This window comes from Oncorhynchus keta, chromosome 1, assembly GCF_023373465.1.
Source record: "Oncorhynchus keta strain PuntledgeMale-10-30-2019 chromosome 1, Oket_V2, whole genome shotgun sequence".
NCBI classification, from domain to species: domain Eukaryota; kingdom Metazoa; phylum Chordata; class Actinopteri; order Salmoniformes; family Salmonidae; genus Oncorhynchus; species Oncorhynchus keta.
In genome coordinates, this window is record NC_068421.1 from 77,676,871 (window position 1) to 77,694,942 (window position 18,072).

General features: G+C 43.3%; 1 protein-coding gene across 4 annotated transcripts in view; it reads left to right on the forward strand.

Annotated features, from left to right (window-relative positions):
* Nucleotides 1–8,935: 8,935 nt before the first annotated feature.
* gmds (GDP-mannose 4,6-dehydratase) overlaps nt 8,936–18,072 on the forward strand; it is a 273,238-nt gene continuing 264,101 nt past the window's right edge. The window contains exon 1 of one of the 4 annotated variants that reach the window (XM_052461433.1): nt 8,936–9,154. In XM_052461433.1, coding sequence (XP_052317393.1) covers nt 9,059–9,154 — 96 coding nt within the window. In that variant the 5' untranslated portion in view covers nt 8,936–9,058. The remainder of the gene's footprint in view (nt 9,155–18,072) is intronic. The other 3 variants (XM_052461429.1, XM_052461437.1, XM_052461436.1) reach the window with 3 other exon arrangements.

The window sequence follows — 18,072 nt, forward strand, 5'->3', positions numbered from 1 at the left end:
CAGATGTTGGTGTTGTCTGATAAGGATATTAAGGGTCAACACACTATCATGGCTTATTGTGAAATAGACAGAAATGACTTTTTAGAAATGTGTTTATAAAGGCAAACAAAAAAGTATTTCTCGTGTGTATTACACAACCAATCTCCTTCTCATCGTTTCTGTCTTAAGTGGCCTAATGTCTTTATCTGTGATTGAAATGCACTGTATACAATATCGTGTGGTTTAGCCTACACACAAAAAATCCAATAAATAATTGGGGAGAATTGGCTCGTGATAATGACTGGAGTGGTATCAGTGGAATGGGATCAAATACACCAACCACATGGTGTCCAGGTATTTGATGCCATTCCATTTGCTCCGTTCCGGCCATTATTATGAGCTGTTCTTACCTCAGCAGCCTCCACTGATGGGTTGAAAGGGCCTGTCTCTGAGAGGCCAGTTAGACATTGCTTCTGTGCTGGGTGGTGTCTCCCTGTTACAACTTGTAATAAACTGGACAGATTTTTGATTGACTTTATCAACCAACCACTGCTCTCCTTTTTATTCACCTGGAAAGTCCTATTACTGTAGCCTATTCCCTGTAAAGTGCAGTACCTTTGACCGAACCAATGGCACCCGATTCCCTATATAGTGCGCACTACTTAAATGTGGTGCACTTTATAGGTAATAGGGTGCCATTTTGGAGGCAGAAATGGTCTCATGTGATTTGTCTGTGCTGCAAAATAAATATCCCTACAGGGAGGATAACGATGAACCGAGTTAATGTAACAACAGTAGTCTTGAACTGTCAACAAACTTAATGCAAGCTACTACTTTTCACCTGAGCGGACTATACATGTACCTTAAAACAGTACATTTCACATTCACAGTGCTTGATAAGAAGCCTGAATTGAAGACCTTGGATTTTCTGAATAGAATGAGAATTGACAGGTTAAACACTGGGCTAAAAAAGCTTATCTGAACGATGTTAAGGCAATGTTGACGCAGTCATCTGCTGTCCTTCAGATGTGTTATGAATGTGTTGATCTAGATCGACAAAGCACTGTGTCAATATTGCCTTGCCTGATCCTAACTGGCTAGTGTACGTCACTGACGGGACATTTGCCCATGCTCAAGGCTGCCGGGAACGATTGGTAAGTCAGAGGGTTTGCCGAGAAGAGGTACGTCAGCCGGATTTACTAGGCCTATTGCGGAGGTTTATGAATCTGCGGCTGCATCTGGTACCACACACTGACAGGATTTTATCACCAGACACACCACACACACAAATGCACACGCACACAAAGACGTTTACTCACTTGCATTATTTTCAGTGCATTACTCTTCTTCTTAGAAGGGGGGGCTGTAATGTTATACGCTATTGGTTTTATTTGGCCCATGTAGAGTAGGCCTGCATCCATACACAGTGTCTGAGAGCTAACTTTAGCTGCACACACATGCTGCTATCTCCTGTGAGATTACTGGCCATAGCTACACACTTGGCTGTCCTTCAGAGAATTGTCACTAATCAGAATACTCAGAAGTCTCCCAAGTGGCGCAGCGGTCTAAGGCACCGCATCTCAGTGCAAAAGGTGTCACTACAGCCCCTGGTTCAAATCCAGTCTGTATCACATCAGGCCATGATTGGGAGTCCTGTAGGGCGGTGCACAATTAGCCCAGTGTTGTTCGGGTTTGGCCAGGGTAGGCCGTCATTGTAAATAAGAATTTGGTCTGAACTGACTTGCCTAGTTAAATGAAAGAAAAACTCAGTGACATTGTCACAGCTACAGAATCACATAGTGTTTCAGATAATACAATAATCATCAGTGTCCTTGTACTTACAGTCTGGTGTCAGTCACAAAACTGTGCACAAACAGAGCCCTGGAAGTCTTGTGTGTCACAGAGGGTATAACAATGTGTTAGTTGTGTTTAACTTTATTCATCTTAAATATTCCCATTACATTGTGTGTGTGTTCACCAGCAGTTTTCATTCTCACCACAGGCCTCTGAAAGAAGAGATCAGTGGAGATCAATCTAAAACATCTGCTTCTGCTTAGAGAAACCCATTCTCTCTCTCTCTGTCTCTCGCTTTGTCCTTCTCTCTCTCTCTCTCCCTCTCCCTCTCTCTCCCTCTGTTCTTCCCTCTCCCTCTCTCTCCCTCTGTCCTCTCTCTCTCTCTCTCTCTCTCTCTCTCTCCCCCTCTCCCTCCCTCTCTCTCCCTCTGTCCTTCTCTCTCTCCCTCTCTCAATTCAATTCAATTCAAGGGGCTTTATTGGCATGGGAAACATGTGTTAACATTGCCAAAGCAAGCGAGGTAGATAATATTAAAAAGTGAAATGAACAATACAAATTAACAGTAAACATTACACATACAGAAGTTTCAAAACAATAAAGACATTACAAATGTCATATTATATATATACAGTGTTGTAACGATGTACAAATGGTTAAGGTTACACAAGGAAAAATAAATAAGCATAAATATGGGTTGTATTTACAATGGTGTTTGTTCTTCACTGGTTGGCCTTTTCTTGTGGGACAGGTCACAAATCTTGCTGCTGTGATGGCACACTGTGGAATTTCACCCAGTAGATATGGGAGTTTATCAAAATTGGGTTTGTTTTCTAATTCTTTGTGGATCTGTGTAATCTGAGGGAAATGTGTTTCTCTAATATGGTCATACATTGGGCAGGAGGTTAGGAAGTGCAGCTCAGTTTCCACCTCATTTTGTGGGCAGTGTGCACATAGCCTGTCTTCTCTTGAGAGCCATGTCTGCCTATGGCGGCCTTTCTCAATAGCAAGGCTATGCTCACTGAGTCTGTACATAGTCAAAGCTTTCCTTAAGTTTGGGTCAGTCACAGTGGTCAGGTATTCTGCCACTGTGTGCTCTCTGTTTAGGGCCAAATATAATTATAGTGTGCTCTGTTTTTTTTGTTAATTCTTTCCAATGTGTCAAGTAATTATCTGTTTGTTTTCTCATGATTTGATTGGGTCTAATTGTGCTGCTGTCCTGGGGCTCTGTGGGGTGTGTTTGTGTTTGTGAACAGAGCCCCAGGACCAGCTTGCTTAGGGGACTCTTCTCCAGGTTCCTCTCTCTGTTGGTGATGGCTTTGTTATGGAAGGTTTGGGAATCCCTTCCTTTTAGGTGGTTGTAGAAGTGAACTGCTCTTTTCTGGATTTGATCATTAGTGAGTATCGGCCTAATTCTGCTCTGCATGCATTATCTGGTGTTCTACGTTGTACATGGCGGATATTTTTTGCAGAATTCTGCATGCAGAGTCTCAATTTGGTGTATGTCCCATTTTGTGAAAACTTGGTTGGTGAGCGGACCCCAGACCTCACAACCATAAGGGGCAATGGGCTCTATGACTGATTCAAGTATTTTTAGCCAGATCCGAATTGGTATGTTGAATTTTATGTTCCTTTTGATGGCATAGAATGCCCTTCTTGCCTTGTCTATCAGATCGTTCACAGCTTTGTGGAAGTTACCTGTGGCGCTGATGTTTAGGCCAAGGTATGTATCGTTTTTTGTGTGCTCTAGGGCAATGGTGTCTAGATGGAATTTGTATTTGTGGTCCTGGCGACTGGACCTTTTTTGGAACACCATTATTTTGGTCTTACTGAGATTTACTGTCAGGGCCCAGGTCTGGCAGAATCTGTGCAGAATATCTAGGTGCTGCTGTAGGCCCTCCTTGGTTGGTGACAGAAGCACCAGATCATCAGCAAACAGTAGACATTTGACTTCAGATTCTAGTAGGGTGAGGCCGGGTGCTGCAGACTTTTCTAGTGCCCGCGCCAATTCGTTGATATATATGTTGAAGAGGGTGGGGCTTAAGCTGCACCCCTGTCTCACCCCACAGCCCTGTGGGAAGAAATGTATGTTGTTTGTGCACATGGATTTTATAATGTTGTATGTTTTACCCCCAACATCACTTTCCATCAATTTGTATAGCAGACCCTCATGCCAAATTGAGTCGAAGGATTTTTTGAAATCAACAAAGCATGAGAAGACTCTGCCTTTGTTTGGGTTTGTTTGGTTGTCAATTAGGGTGTGCAGGGTGAATACGTGGTCTGTTGTACGGTAATTTGGTAAAAAGCCAATTTGACATTTGCTCAGTACATTTCCTCTCTCCCTCTCCCTTCCTCTCTCCCTCTCTCTCCCCCTCTCCTTCTCTCCCCCTCTCTCCCTCTCTCCCTTCTTTCCCTCTCTCTCTCTCCCTCTCTCCCTCTCTCTCCTTCTTTCCCTCTCTATCCCTCTCTCTCTCTAGTCTTCAGTCTACAGCTCATGGAAAAATAACACACTTTGCTGTAAAAAAAATGGAACAATGAATTATAAATATATTGAAATTTCCCTGTGACACTGAACTTCAACTATGCTTGTACATGTACATTTACTCACAGCATGAGAGCTGTATAACTTTATGTGCAGTTGAATGTACAGTACATGTATGCTATACGTGTACACAGTTATCTATGTCTGCATGCATGTTTGGCTATGTGTATACACAATGAAATAGTATTCAAACTGTAAATAAATTACACATATGCATGTGTGTTTTCCAGCATATAATTCCCTAACAGGGTGAACCGGATACTCGGCTGTCACTACAATGATTCATTCATAAATGACCCTTCACACTAGCACACCCTCTCTCAGAGAAATGTAATGGTATACATCCTGTGTACATCCTTCTGCCACACACACATACACACACTCGTGCACGCATACAAGCGTGCATACACACACAGATTGGGTCTTTATTAGTCTTCCTGGTTTTGTCTCAGTGTCTGTGTTGGCTGTGACGGGGGTGGGGATTTAAATGCTTTGAAATACATTAAATTATTTTTGGACTGTTTTTCTAACTAGAATCCCATGTCTGTCAAACTGATAGGATCATAGTTGTGTGTAGAGGGCAGGGGGAGATGATGGAGGAAGGGCGGAAAGGAGGGAAGGAGAGGGGGGAAAATAGGGGAGAGGAAGGTAGGAGAGGAGGGGAAGGGAGGAGAGGAGAGGAGAGGAAGGGGGTGGTGAGTGTCTGGTATTGGGATAGCGTCAATAATTGTTGTCCAAATGTTCTACTCTCTCCATGATGGACTAAGAGTCTTTCTGTCCTGACATTATTTTTGGGAAAGCATCCCGGGAAAGTCAGATCTCAGATCTGTCTTTTAGAATAATTTCAGATGATGCAATATACAGTTGGGCAAACAAGTATTTAGTCAGCCACCAATTGTGCAAGTTCTCCCACTTAAAAATATGAGAGAGGCCTGTAATTTTCATCATAGATATACTTCAACTATGACAGACAAAATGAGAAAAAAAAATATGAAATTGTTCCAGAACTTGGCCCAGGCCTACTTGGTTTCATTCAGCCCCAATAACATGAACATTCTTGATTTCCAACCCAACATCCCTCCAAATCGGTCACTCAAATAGTAAGGAAAAGTAACGAATTGTGTGTCGTAACATACAGCAAAGTTGGTACCACACGATAGGCCAAGATTACTTGTTTACAATGTGTTTTGTCAAAAAAAATATATATATTTGAGGCACGCCGATTCATTCATTTGTTTTTTGTGTGTTTTTTTTCTCTCCATTTTGCACCAAACCGTGGGGTTTCCACTAATTACCACAGCCACAAAGTAAAAACTGTCTATATCATCAAAATGCTGTTTGTTCTTCATTTAAGGTTAGGGCTAAGCATAAGGTCAGCAGTGTGGTTAAGGTTACATTTTAAGGTTAAAAAATACATTTTAAGAGACATTTGAGAAATAGGCAGGGTTTATGACTTTGTGGCTCTGGTAACTTGTGACAACCCAAAACTTGTGTTCACAGCTCCACATGATCTATGGAGCTTTCCATTCAAAGTTACAACTACGCTGAGTGTACAATAAATTAGGAACACCTCCATAATATTGAGTTGCCCCTTTTGCCTTCAAAACAGCCTCAATTCGTGCGGCATGGACTCTACAAGGTGTCAAAAGCATTCCACAGGAATGCTGGCCCATGTTCACGCCAATGCTTTCCACAGTTATGTCAAGTTGGCTTGATGTCGTTTGGGTGGTGGACCATTCTTGATACACACGGGAAACTGTTTAGCGGGAAAACCCCAGTAGTGTTGCAGTTCTTGTACACTCAGCGTATATGATCATGTTTAATATTTAGTGTGCTTGCTTAAAGCAAGAGACTAAACACCTAAATGAGATGTATTATACATGATAACCATACATAATGACTACTCATTATTGCTAATTGATATTACATAGTAGTATCCACAATTGGTCACCATATAAAAGGGTGTGTGTGTGTGAACACTTGCAATATCTTTCAACATGAAGCAGGACAGGCAGCAAGGGAGAGGAAGAAATCAAAGGTCTTGTAGACAAGGGGCCCCGTCAAAGAGGTGGGCATGGGCCCCGTCAAAGAGTTGGACATTAGAGAGATGGCGGCAGATGGCAGAGAACTGTTGTGTCTAATGAAGTTCGGGCCATCATCGTTGACCATGTGGTAAACAGAGGCCGTACCATGGCAGAGGCTGCCAGACTAGTTCACCTCAGTCTAGAAAGATCAACTGTCAATTCAATCATGAGAACATTTCACCAAGAAAACTGGTAAGTCTGCGCTATGCATTACCATTACATTTACAGTAAATTTCATATTGTAATGCATGTAAATTCACAAAACATAGTAGAGTACAGTAAGTACAGTAAGATGACGCCGAAGAGGATGGCTGACATTTTACATGCTCCTAACCAACTGTGCTATTTTGCTAGTTTGTTTTGCGTAGTTTGCAACTTATCTTGTAACTTATTACCGTCTCTTATGGCAGAAAATAACTTCTAGACATCAGAACAGCGATTACTCACCACAAACTGGAAGAAGGATTTTCCTTTAACGAGTCTGAGGAGAAGGATATAATGCTTTCTTGGGAACAGGCCCAAATCCCCGTCATTTGCGTGAAGAAAGGACAGAGAAAAAGGGGGCGCAGGTCGGGCTGCCTTATGAGTAAACTACCACTGCCACCCGTTCTACTGGCTAACATGCAATCATTGGAAAATAAAATTGATGACCTACGATTACAATTATCCTACCAAAGAGACATTAAAAACTGTAATATCTTATGATTCACTGAGTTGTGGCTGACCGACGACACAGATAATATTGAGCTGGCTGGATTTTCCATGTATCGGCAGGACAGAGAAGAAGCTACGTCTAGTAAGACGAGGGGTGGGTTGTGTGTCTATTTGTCAATAACAGCTGGTGCGCGATGTCTAATTTTAAATAAGTCTCGAGGTATTGCTCGCTTAAGGTAGAGTACCTTATGATAAGTTGTAGACCACACTATCTACCAAGAGAGTTCTCAGCTATATTATTTGTAGCTATCTATTCACCACCACAGACCAATGCTGGCACTCAGACCGCACTCAACCAACTCTATAAGGCCATAAGCAAACAAGAAAATGCTCATCCAGAAGCAGTGCTCCTAGTGGCCGGGGACTTTAATGCAGGCAAATTTAAATCAGTTTTATCTCACTTTTACCAGCATGTCACATGTGCAACCAGAGGGGGAAAAAAATCTAGACCACCTTTACTCCACACACAGAGACACATACAAAGCTCTCCCTTGGCCTCCATTTTGGCAAATCTGACCATAATTATATCCTCCTGATTCCTGCTTAAAAGCAAACACTCAAGAAGGAAGTACCAGTGACTCGCTCAATGCGGAAGTGGTCAGATGACACTGGCGCTACACTACAGGACTGTTTTGCAGCACAGACTGGAATATGTTCCGGGATTCATCCAATGGCATTGAGGAGTACACCACCTCAGTTATCTGCTTCATCAATAAGTGCATCGAACTACCGAGTTCCAAACTGCCTCTGGAAGAAACATCAGCACAATAACTGTTAGTTGGGAGCTTCATGAAATTGTTTTCCATGGCTAAGCAGCCACACACAAGCCTAAAATCACCATGTGCAATTCCAAGCATTGGCTGGAGTGGTGTAATGCCATTGGACTCTGAAGAAGTGGAAACAAGTTCTCTGGACTGATGAATCACGCTTCACCATCTGGCAGTCCAACAGACAAATCTGGGTTTGGTGCATGCCAGGAGAATGCTACATGCCCCAATGCATAGTGCCAACTGTACAGTTTGGTGGAGGAGGAATAATGGTCTGGGCTGTTTTTCATGGTTTGGGCTAGGCCCCTTAGTTCCAGTGAAGGGAAAACGTAACACTACAGCATACAATGACATTCTAGGCAATTCTGTATTTCCAACTTTGTGGCAACATTTCGGGGAAGGCCCTTTCCTGTTTCAGCATGCACAAAGCTAGGTCCCTACAGAAATGGTTTGTTGAGATTGGTGTGGAAAAACTTGACTGACCTGCACAAATCCCTTATCTTAACCCCATAGAAAACATTTGTGATGAATTAGAGCGCAGGCTGCGAGCCAGCCTAATCGCCCAACATCAGAAGTGGAAGCAGGTCCCCGCAGCAATGTTCCAACATCTAGTAGTGGAAAGAAGAGTGGAGGCTGTTATAGCAGCCAATGGGGGACCAACTCCATATTAATGCCCATTATTTTGGAATGAGATGTTGGACCAGCAGGTGTCCACATACTTTAGACCATGTACTGTGATCATAAACAAATGTAAGCAAGGTTTGAAATGATTATGTTTTAATCAAATATATCTGTTTGGGCTTCCCTTCAGTAAATTTTTAGTCTACAAATTATTTGTAATTATCTTCTGGGCCCCTGACCATCTACCCAAGAAAAAAATCGGCCCGCGACTGATCTCTGCTTTATGCAATCGTCAGTGTTCATGTTGGACTACTGTAGCTAGTCGGCGCTGTCCAAAGTAAGCACGGGAAACCCCAGACCGAATAATATCTTCTCTTCAGCCTGAAGATTCCTCTGCTCCGGATCTACTTGCCATCTGTCGATTGGCTGTCCTGCAGGCACTTCCTGGTACGTCACATGTTGTAGTTACAGACGTTCCTGTGCTTGTAGTGTCTACCGTACAACTGCTCATCAGAACAGCAAGTCAGTAGGTTTGATACTTTGAAACACTACGCGCAAAAATGGCCCAATGCACGGAACCGTCTACCAGCACCGGGGCGAACGGAGAGCTGAAAAAGCCAAGGAAGGTCGCTGTTATCACGGGCATCACCGGACAGGTAAACGCAGTCTCCGGATATGAATGGAAAGAGGATGTATGGACAGGGACAGGGTGCTTATATGAACACCTATAACGTTAGATAAAAAATAATAAATACCAGCTGTAGCTATTATGTTTGTTTTGCAGTAGCCTGCGTACTGTTCGATAGACATTGGTATGATTTGACTAATAGACAGTGGTTTTGTGAGGAGAGCGATGGATGGAGCATAGTTATCTCACTCGTCTAACTTTACATTCATATGTGTCAGGTGCACTGGCGCACCACAGCTGGTTACATAAGTTTCCCACACGAACAATGTATTCTTATGAATAAATATAATTATTTTAGTTACCAGCTGTGGTGCGCCAGTGCACCTGATACATTATGCACAGTCATGATACAGAGGTAAAGCAGGGCGTCAAACCAGGAAGTCGAAAGAGAATATTCCCCCGGACAGACACGCTTCACCCGGATCCATGACTGTTCATTGCTGGTCTAATTTTACTTTCATAATTGACACTGATACACATGCCCTACGAATAGAGAATCTAGTGTGATATAGGCTAGCACTTAGCTGCTTTCATACTCTGCACTTGACTTAGCCCAGGGCTAACAGCCTCCTTAGCCCTGCATGTTTCAAGGATGTTATAATATAAGCTACCAGTACCACCGGTGTTAGTTTGAATTTACTGAAAGGTTCATGAATATAATCTATGGTGATGATAATGATGCAGGTAATGATTACTCAATTTATGCATTTGTTATCAATTTTTCTTGCATCTCAGATGCTCAGCCCACATGACTTGATAAGACACTGGCTACATGTTTTTAGTCATTCTGAAGTGTAGTTGTAGAATGTTTATTTGTATTTTTTTAGACAGTATGCCTATAACCGCCTCACATGAGCTGGAGGCACCATGTTGACTGGCTGGGAGAAGGATCCACTACAAAATGGTGAAGGATCTGATTTGTTTGCCACATCACAGCAGGAACTAAATCAGTCTGTGTTTGCTATCAAATAGGATACTGCTGGGCTGAGTGTCAACCCAAAGATCTAGTGTCCCCTGACTTAGCCAGCGGATAAGATGAAGTGACACATCGAGATCCTGTTAGTTCTGAGGAAAGAGAGGGAGGGAGGGAGGGAGTGATAGGGAAATATCAGCTCTGCTGCCTCTGATGTCACTCCTTCTTGCCCTGCCCGATGTGTGTCCAAAGTCCAGAGTGTCCCCAGAGCAGGGGAGCAAAAACCCCACCCTCTCTTCTATCAGAGGACTAAGTACACTGAAGAAGAGTGTATGTGTATGACGGGTGTACCTGCCTGTCTTCTATAGGCCTAATTCTATACACGTCACTGAACAGTGGTGTCACACCCTTGTAGGGAGCCAGCCAGGCTGGATTCAAGACGAGTCTAACTTCATAAATGGTAGCAGTTTGCCCCACAAAGTTCGACGGCATACTGTACACATACTGTGTAGAGGATTACCGTCTCAGGGTAGGCCTATACCATTGTACATGAATTGAAGTTCATTCACGCTGAACTGACTGTACTTGTTTAGCAGCACGTGCCTCCTTTATCAAGGTCTATACCTGGGATAGGTAACAGTTTGACAGGTCTGGTATGCTGTGACATTAGAGGTTAATGACAGGCTATGGCAATGACACCAGACATTTCACATAGCCTGTTTGTTGTAACCCTAAACTGGCACCCCTGATTCAAAAAGTCAACTAGGCTTATCATCAAGCCCATAACTGAGTTAGGTGTGCCAGTTTAGGGCTACAACAAATAATGTATTGTGGTCCCCTGATCTAGGTTTAACATGGCCAGTGGCTCTTAAACCTCTCCTCTGGGACCTCCACACATTTCACCATTTTGTTGTAGCCCTGAACTAGCTCACCCGAGTCACCTAGTCAAGGGCTTGATGATTGATTGACAAGTTTAATCAGTTGTGCTAGCTCTGGAATAGATCAAATACTATACATGGAATGGCTGGGTGTCCCCAATGAGAGGTTTGAGACCCACTGGCCTATATAATTACAAGCCAGTCAGTCAAGTCCTGGTTGATTGAGAAATATCTACCAGACACGCAACGTCCTGTTTGCTTTGTTTACTCTCCTTTGTCTTTGCGATGGTGGTTGGATGTGGCTCACACATGAATGAAACTAAGGGCTGGGAGGGCCAGTGTAGTGCATTATTACAAACTGGTTTGACTGGTACCACTGGTCTGTTAGGGTGTTTTCACATAGTCCTCTTTTAAAATAACCGATCTCTGTCCTCTTTAAAGGGAGCTCTGGGGTAAAAACAAAGCAAAAGAACTCGGTTGTCTTTGTATTCACATTGCCCTTGCCTTTGAATGAAGAATATTTTGCCAGTTCACTTCACCTATTTTATGGTTAGAATCCTCTTAGCATTCACATTGCTCTGTTTAGAAAGAAACCAAGATCTTTTTCCAATATTCACTCAATGGACTCTGGGTTTTTACAAAGTGCAGGACAAGCCATTCCGTCAGATCATCTTATTGGGAAGCTAGATATACCTGCTTACATTTTGGAAGCTAAAATATTGCATTTAGTTAAAAGATGAGATAATATTTTTAAATGTTAATTTAGACTTTATTTAACTAGGCAAGTCAGTTAAGAACAAATTCTTATTTACAATGACGACCTACCAAAAGGCCTCCTGCGGGGATTGGGGCTGGGATAATAAATAAACATACATACATACATACATACATACATACATACATACATACATACATACATACATACATACATACATACATACATACATACATACATACAGTTGAAGTCGGAAGTTTACATACGCTTAGGTTGGAGTCATTAAAACTCGTTTTTCAACCACTCCACAAATTTCTTGTTAACAAACTATAGTTTTGGCAAGTCGGTTAGGACATCTACTTTGTGCACGACACAAGTCATTTTTCCAACAATTGTTTAAAGACAGATTATTTCACTTATAATTCACTGTATCACAATTCCAGTGGGTCAGAAGACTACATACACTAAGTTGACTGTGCCTTTAAACAGCTTGGAACATTCCTTAAAATGATGTCATGGCTTTAGAAGCTTCTGATAGGCGAATTGACATAATTTGAGTCAATTGGAGGTGTACCTGTGGATGTATTTCAAGGCCTAATTTCAAACTCGGTGCCTCTTTGCTTGACATCATGGGAAAATCAAAAGAACTTAACCAAGACCTCAGAAAAAATGTGTAGACCTCCTTGGGAGCAATTTCCAAACGCCAGAAGGTACCATGTTCATCTGTAGAAACAATAGTACGCAAGAATAAACACCATGGGACCACGCAGCCGTCATACCACTCAGGAGGGATATGCATTCAGTCTCCTAGAGATTAATTTACTTTGGTACTAAAAGTAAATGACCATCGTCATGACCATTGTTATATCTGGAGGAAAAAGGGAGAGGCTTGCAAGCCGAAGAACACCATCCCAACCGTGAAGCACAGGGGTGGCAGCATCATTTTGTGGGGGTGCTTTGCTGCAGGAGGGACTGGTGCACTTCACAAAATAGATGTCATCATCAAGATGAATAAAATGCCCTGACCTCAATCCTATAGAAGATTTGTGGGCAGAACTGAAAAAACGTGTGCGAGCAAGGAGGCATCTAGAGGATTGAGGTCAGGGCTTTGTGATGGCCACTCCAATACCTTGACTTTGTTGTCCTTAAGACATTTTGCCACAACTTTGGAAGTATGCTTGGGGTCATTGTCCATTTGGAAGACCCATTTGCGACCAAGCTTAAACTTCCTGACTGATATCTTGAGATGTTGCTTCAATATATCCACATAATTTTCCTGTCTCGTGATGCCATCTATTTTGTCAAGTGCACCAGTCCCTCCTGCAGCAAAGCACCCCCACAACATGAAACTGCCACCCCCCTGCTTCACGGTCGGGATGGTGTTCTTCGGCTTGCAGGCCTCCCCCTTTTCCACCAATCAACACTGTGGGGCCCCAGTGTTTAAGGTCAGTGAAGTGGAGATGTTGTCTCCTACCTTCACCACCTGGGGGGCGGCCCCTCAGAAAGTCCAGGGCCCAGTTGCACAGGGAGGGGTTGAGACTAGAGGTCGACCGATTAATCGGAATGGCCGATTAATTAGGGCCGATTTCAAGTTTTCATAACAATCGGAAATCGGTATTTTTGGGCGCGATTTCCGATGATTAATTATTATAATTTTTTTTTTAAATACCTTTTTATTTAACTAGGCAAGTCAGTTAAGAACACATTCTTATTTTCAATGACTGCCTAGGAACTGTGGGTTAACTGCCTTGTTCAGGGGCAGAACGACAGATGTTCACCTTGTGACGACCCTCCCACTCTGTCTGCCGTATTCTCTCTTTGTTCTTGTTTCCTTATTAGGATGCCGGTGGGCGGAGTTGGGAGGGTCGTCAGCTACATGGTAAACACCTGGGCCAGGTGTCTCCCAGGATAAATAGACCTCTTCCACATTCATGGAAGAGACTCTCTCCATGCAGACACCTTTATAGATTGTGTTGTGGTTCTTGGTGGCCTTTTGTTTGTTTGCTTTGGCACCTTTCATCACCCTGCATTATAACATTCATGCATGCAAAACACTCACTTACACTACTGATTACTGATTACACACACCATTGTATATTATACTTAGTTGCTTTAGTTAATAAATATATATTTTGCTACTCCTTGTCTCCACGTTGTCTCCCTTTGTTACGGGCTTTGAGCCGGTTCGTGACAACCTTGTCAGCTCAGGGGTTCCAATCTTGCAACTGCACAGTTAACTAGTCCAACGCTCTAACCATTGCAATCCACGAGTAGCCTGCCTGTAACGCGTATGCAGTAGAAGCCAAGGTAAATTGCTAGCTAGCATTAAACTTATCTTATAATAAACAATCAATCATAATCACTAGTTATAACTACTAATCCAGTTTAGCAGGCAATATTAACCAGGTGAAATTGTATCATTTCTCTTGCGTTCATTGCACGCAGAGTCAGGGTATATGCAACAGTTTGGGCTGCCTGGCTCATTGCGAACTAATTTGCCAGAATTTTATGTAATTATGACATGCATTGAAGTTTGTGCAATGTAACAAGAATATTTAGACTTAGGGATGCCACCCGTTAGATAAAATACAGAACGGTTCTGTATTTCACTGAAATAATAAACGTTTTGTTTTCGGAATGATAGTTTCCGTATTCGTTCATATTAATGACCAAAGGCTCGTATTTCTGTGTGTTATTATGTTATAATTAAGTCTGATTTGATAGAGCAGTCTGACTGAGCGATGGTAGGCACCAGCAGGCCTTTAATCATTCATTCAAACAGCACTTTCGTGCGTTTTGCCAGCAGCTCTTCTCAAGCACAGAGCTGTTTATGACTTCAAGCCTATCAGCCTAATGGCTGGTGTAACCAATGTGAAATGGCTAGCTAGTTAGCTGGGTGTGCGCTGATACTGTTTCAAACGTCACTCGCTTTTAGATTTGGAGTAGTTATTCCCCTTGCGCTGCAAGGGCCGCCGCGGCTTTTGTGGAGCGATGGGTAACGATGCTTCGAGTGTGGCTGTTGTCGATGTGTTCCTGGTTCGAGCCCAGGTAGGGGCGAGGAGGGGGACGGAAGCTATACTGTTACACTGGCAATACCATAGTGCCTATAAGAACATCCAATAGTCAAAGGTATATTAAATACAAATGGTATAGAGAGAAATAGTCCTATAAATACTATATTAACTACAACCTAAAAACCTCTTACCTTGGAATATTGAAGTCTCATGTTGAAAGGAACCACCAACTTTCATATGTTCTCATATTCTAAGCAAGGAACTTAAATGTTAGCTTTTTTACATGGCACACATATTTACATGGCACATAGATGGCACATATTGCATATTGGCACATATTACTTTCTTCTCCAACACTTTGTTTTTGCATTATTTAAACCAAATTGAACATGTTTCATTATTTATTTGAGGCTAAATTGATTTGATTGATGTATTATATTAAGTTAAAATAAGTGTTAATTCAGTATTGTTGTAATTGTCATTATTACAAATTTTAAAAATTGTCAGATTAATCGGTATCTGCTTTTTTGGTCCTCCAATAACCGGTATCGGCGGTGAAAAATCATAATCGGTTGACCTCTAGTTGAGGCCCAGGGCCTCCAGCTTGATGATGAGCTTGGAGGGTACTATGGTGTTGAATGCTGAGCTGTAGTCAATGATCAGCATTCTTCTATAGGGATTATTTTTGTCCAGATGGGTTAGGGCAGTGTGATGGCGATTGCGGACTTCTGTGGACCTGTTGGGGCGGTATGCAAACTGAAGTGGGTCTAGGGTGGCCGGTAAGGTGGCAGTGATATGATCCTTGACTAGTCTCTTAAAGCACTTCATGATGCCAGAAGTGAGTGCTTCGGGGCAGTAGTCATTTAGTTCAGTTATCTTTGCCTTCTTGGGTACAGGAACAATGGTAGCCATCTTGAAGCATGTGGGGACAACAGACTGGGATAGGGAGTGATTTTAAATATGTCTGTAAACACACCAGCCAGCTGGTCTGTGCATGCCCTGAGGACGCGGCTTGGGATGCAGTCTGGGCCAACAGCCTTGCGAGGGTTAACATGTTTAAATGTTTTACTCACGTCGGCCACTAAGAAGGAGAGGGGGTCAGTCTTTGTTAGCGATCCACGACAGTGGCACTGTATTATCCTCAAAGAGGGCAAAGAAGGTGTTTCGTTTGTCTGGAAGCGTGACGTCTCTATCTGTGACGTTTTTGTAGTCCATGATGTCCTGTAGACCCTGCCACACAAGTCTTGTGTCTGAGCCATTGAATTGCGACTCCACCTTGTCCCTGTATCTCCATTTCGCTTGTTTGATTGCGTAGCGGAGCGAATAACTACACTGTTTATATTCAGCCATCCCGATGTGTAACTGTATTGTTTTCTTCTTCCCCATCCCTAGTTTATTAGTATTGTACAGGCGCCAGTCATCTTTCTGCAGGGAGAGTGTAGTTTGTCAGCCAGCACACAGCAATATAGTCTGTCTTGTAATGTGTGGTGCTCCACAGTGCTCTATGCCAGTCCTCCTAGGTCAGCACTCCTTTGTGTTTGTTGTTTTTGGCTGGAGTCATCCAGTATGGCTACGGATTCTCATCACTCCATTTTAACAAGGGGAGGATACCTACCTACCGCACACATACTCCACACCTGGTTAGTCTGAAGGGACTGGGAGAGCAGGTCTACTAATCTCAACCAAATACGCCTAGGTCAAATAAATAAGCCCGTTTACTAGTTACACCCATCTAGTACCGGGTTGAACCCTCCTTTGCCTCCAGAACATTACGGATTCTGGGAATTCGAAAAGGGTTCAAACGTTCCACAGGGATGTTGGTCCATGCTGACGTGATGGCATCACGCAGCTACTGGAGATTGGACGGCGGTACATTCAGGCTGTGACCAGCCCGTTCCTTCTCATCCTTAAGATGCTCTATAGGGTTGAGGTCTGGGGACTGACCAGCCCGTTCCTTCTCATCCTTAAGATGCTCTATAGGGTTGAGGTCTGGGGTCTGACCAGCCCGTTCCTTCTCATCCTTAAGATGCTCTATAGGGTTGAGGTCTGGGGACTGACCAGCCCGTTCCTTCTCATCCTTAAGATGCTCTATAGGGTTGAGGTCTGGGGACTGACCAGCCCGTTCCTTCTCATCCTTAAGATGCTCTATAGGGTTGAGGTCTGGGGACTGACCAGCCCGTTCCTTCTCATCCTTAAGATGCTCTATAGGGTTGAGGTCTGGGGACTGACCAGCCCGTTCCTTCTCATCCTTAAGATGCTCTATAGGGTTGAGGTCTGGGGACTGACCAGCCCGTTCCTTCTCATCCTTAAGATGCTCTATAGGGTTGAGGTCTGGGGTCTGACCAGCCCGTTCCTTCTCATCCTTAAGATGCTCCATAGGGTTGAGGTCTGGGGTCTGACCAGCCCGTTCCTTCTCATCCTTAAGATGCTCTATAGGGTTGAGGTCTGGGGACTGACCAGCCCGTTCCTTCTCATCCTTAAGATGCTCCATAGGGTTGAGGTCTGGGGTCTGACCAAGCCTCTCGACTAAATTGAACTCATGTTCCAGGTGATGTTTTTCCACTCCTCAATTGTCTAGTGTTGGTGATCACTTGCCCACTGGAGCCACTTGTTGTTTAGCTGATAGGAGTGGAACCCGGTGTGGTCGTCTGCTGCAGTAGCCCATCCATGACAAGGATTGACGAGTTGTGTGTTCCGAAATGCCCTTCTACACACCACTGTTGTACTGTTCATTTATTTGTCTGTATGTGGCCTGCCTGTTAGCTTGCACGATTCTTGCCATTTTCCTTCAACAGGACTGGATGTTGTTTGTAGCACCATTCTCAGTAAACCCTAGACACTGTCATGTGTGAAAAGCCCAGAAGGGCAGCTGTTGCTGAGATACTGGATCGCACTGACGATCATACCACGCACAGTCACTTAGGTCACTCGTTTTGCCCATTCTAACATTCAATCGAACAGTAATTGGATGCCTGTCTGTCTAAGTGTAAAACATTAGGAACACTTTCCATGACAGATTGACCAGGTGACAGCTATGATCCCATATTGACGTCACTTGTTAAATCCACTTAAATCAGTGTAGATGCAGGTGAGGAGACGGCTTAAAGAAGGATTTTATGCCTTGAGACCATTGAGACATGTATTGTGTATGTGCCATTCAGAGGGTGAATGGGCAAGACAAAAGATTTAAGTGCCTTTGAACAGGATATGGTAGTGATGTCAGGTGCACCGGTTTGAGTGTGTCAAGAACAACAACACTGCTGAGTTTTTCACGCTCAACAGTTTTTTTTCCAGTTTTTATATCAAGAATGGTCCATCAGCCAACTTGACACAACCGTGGGAAGCATTCTAATCAACATGGGTCAG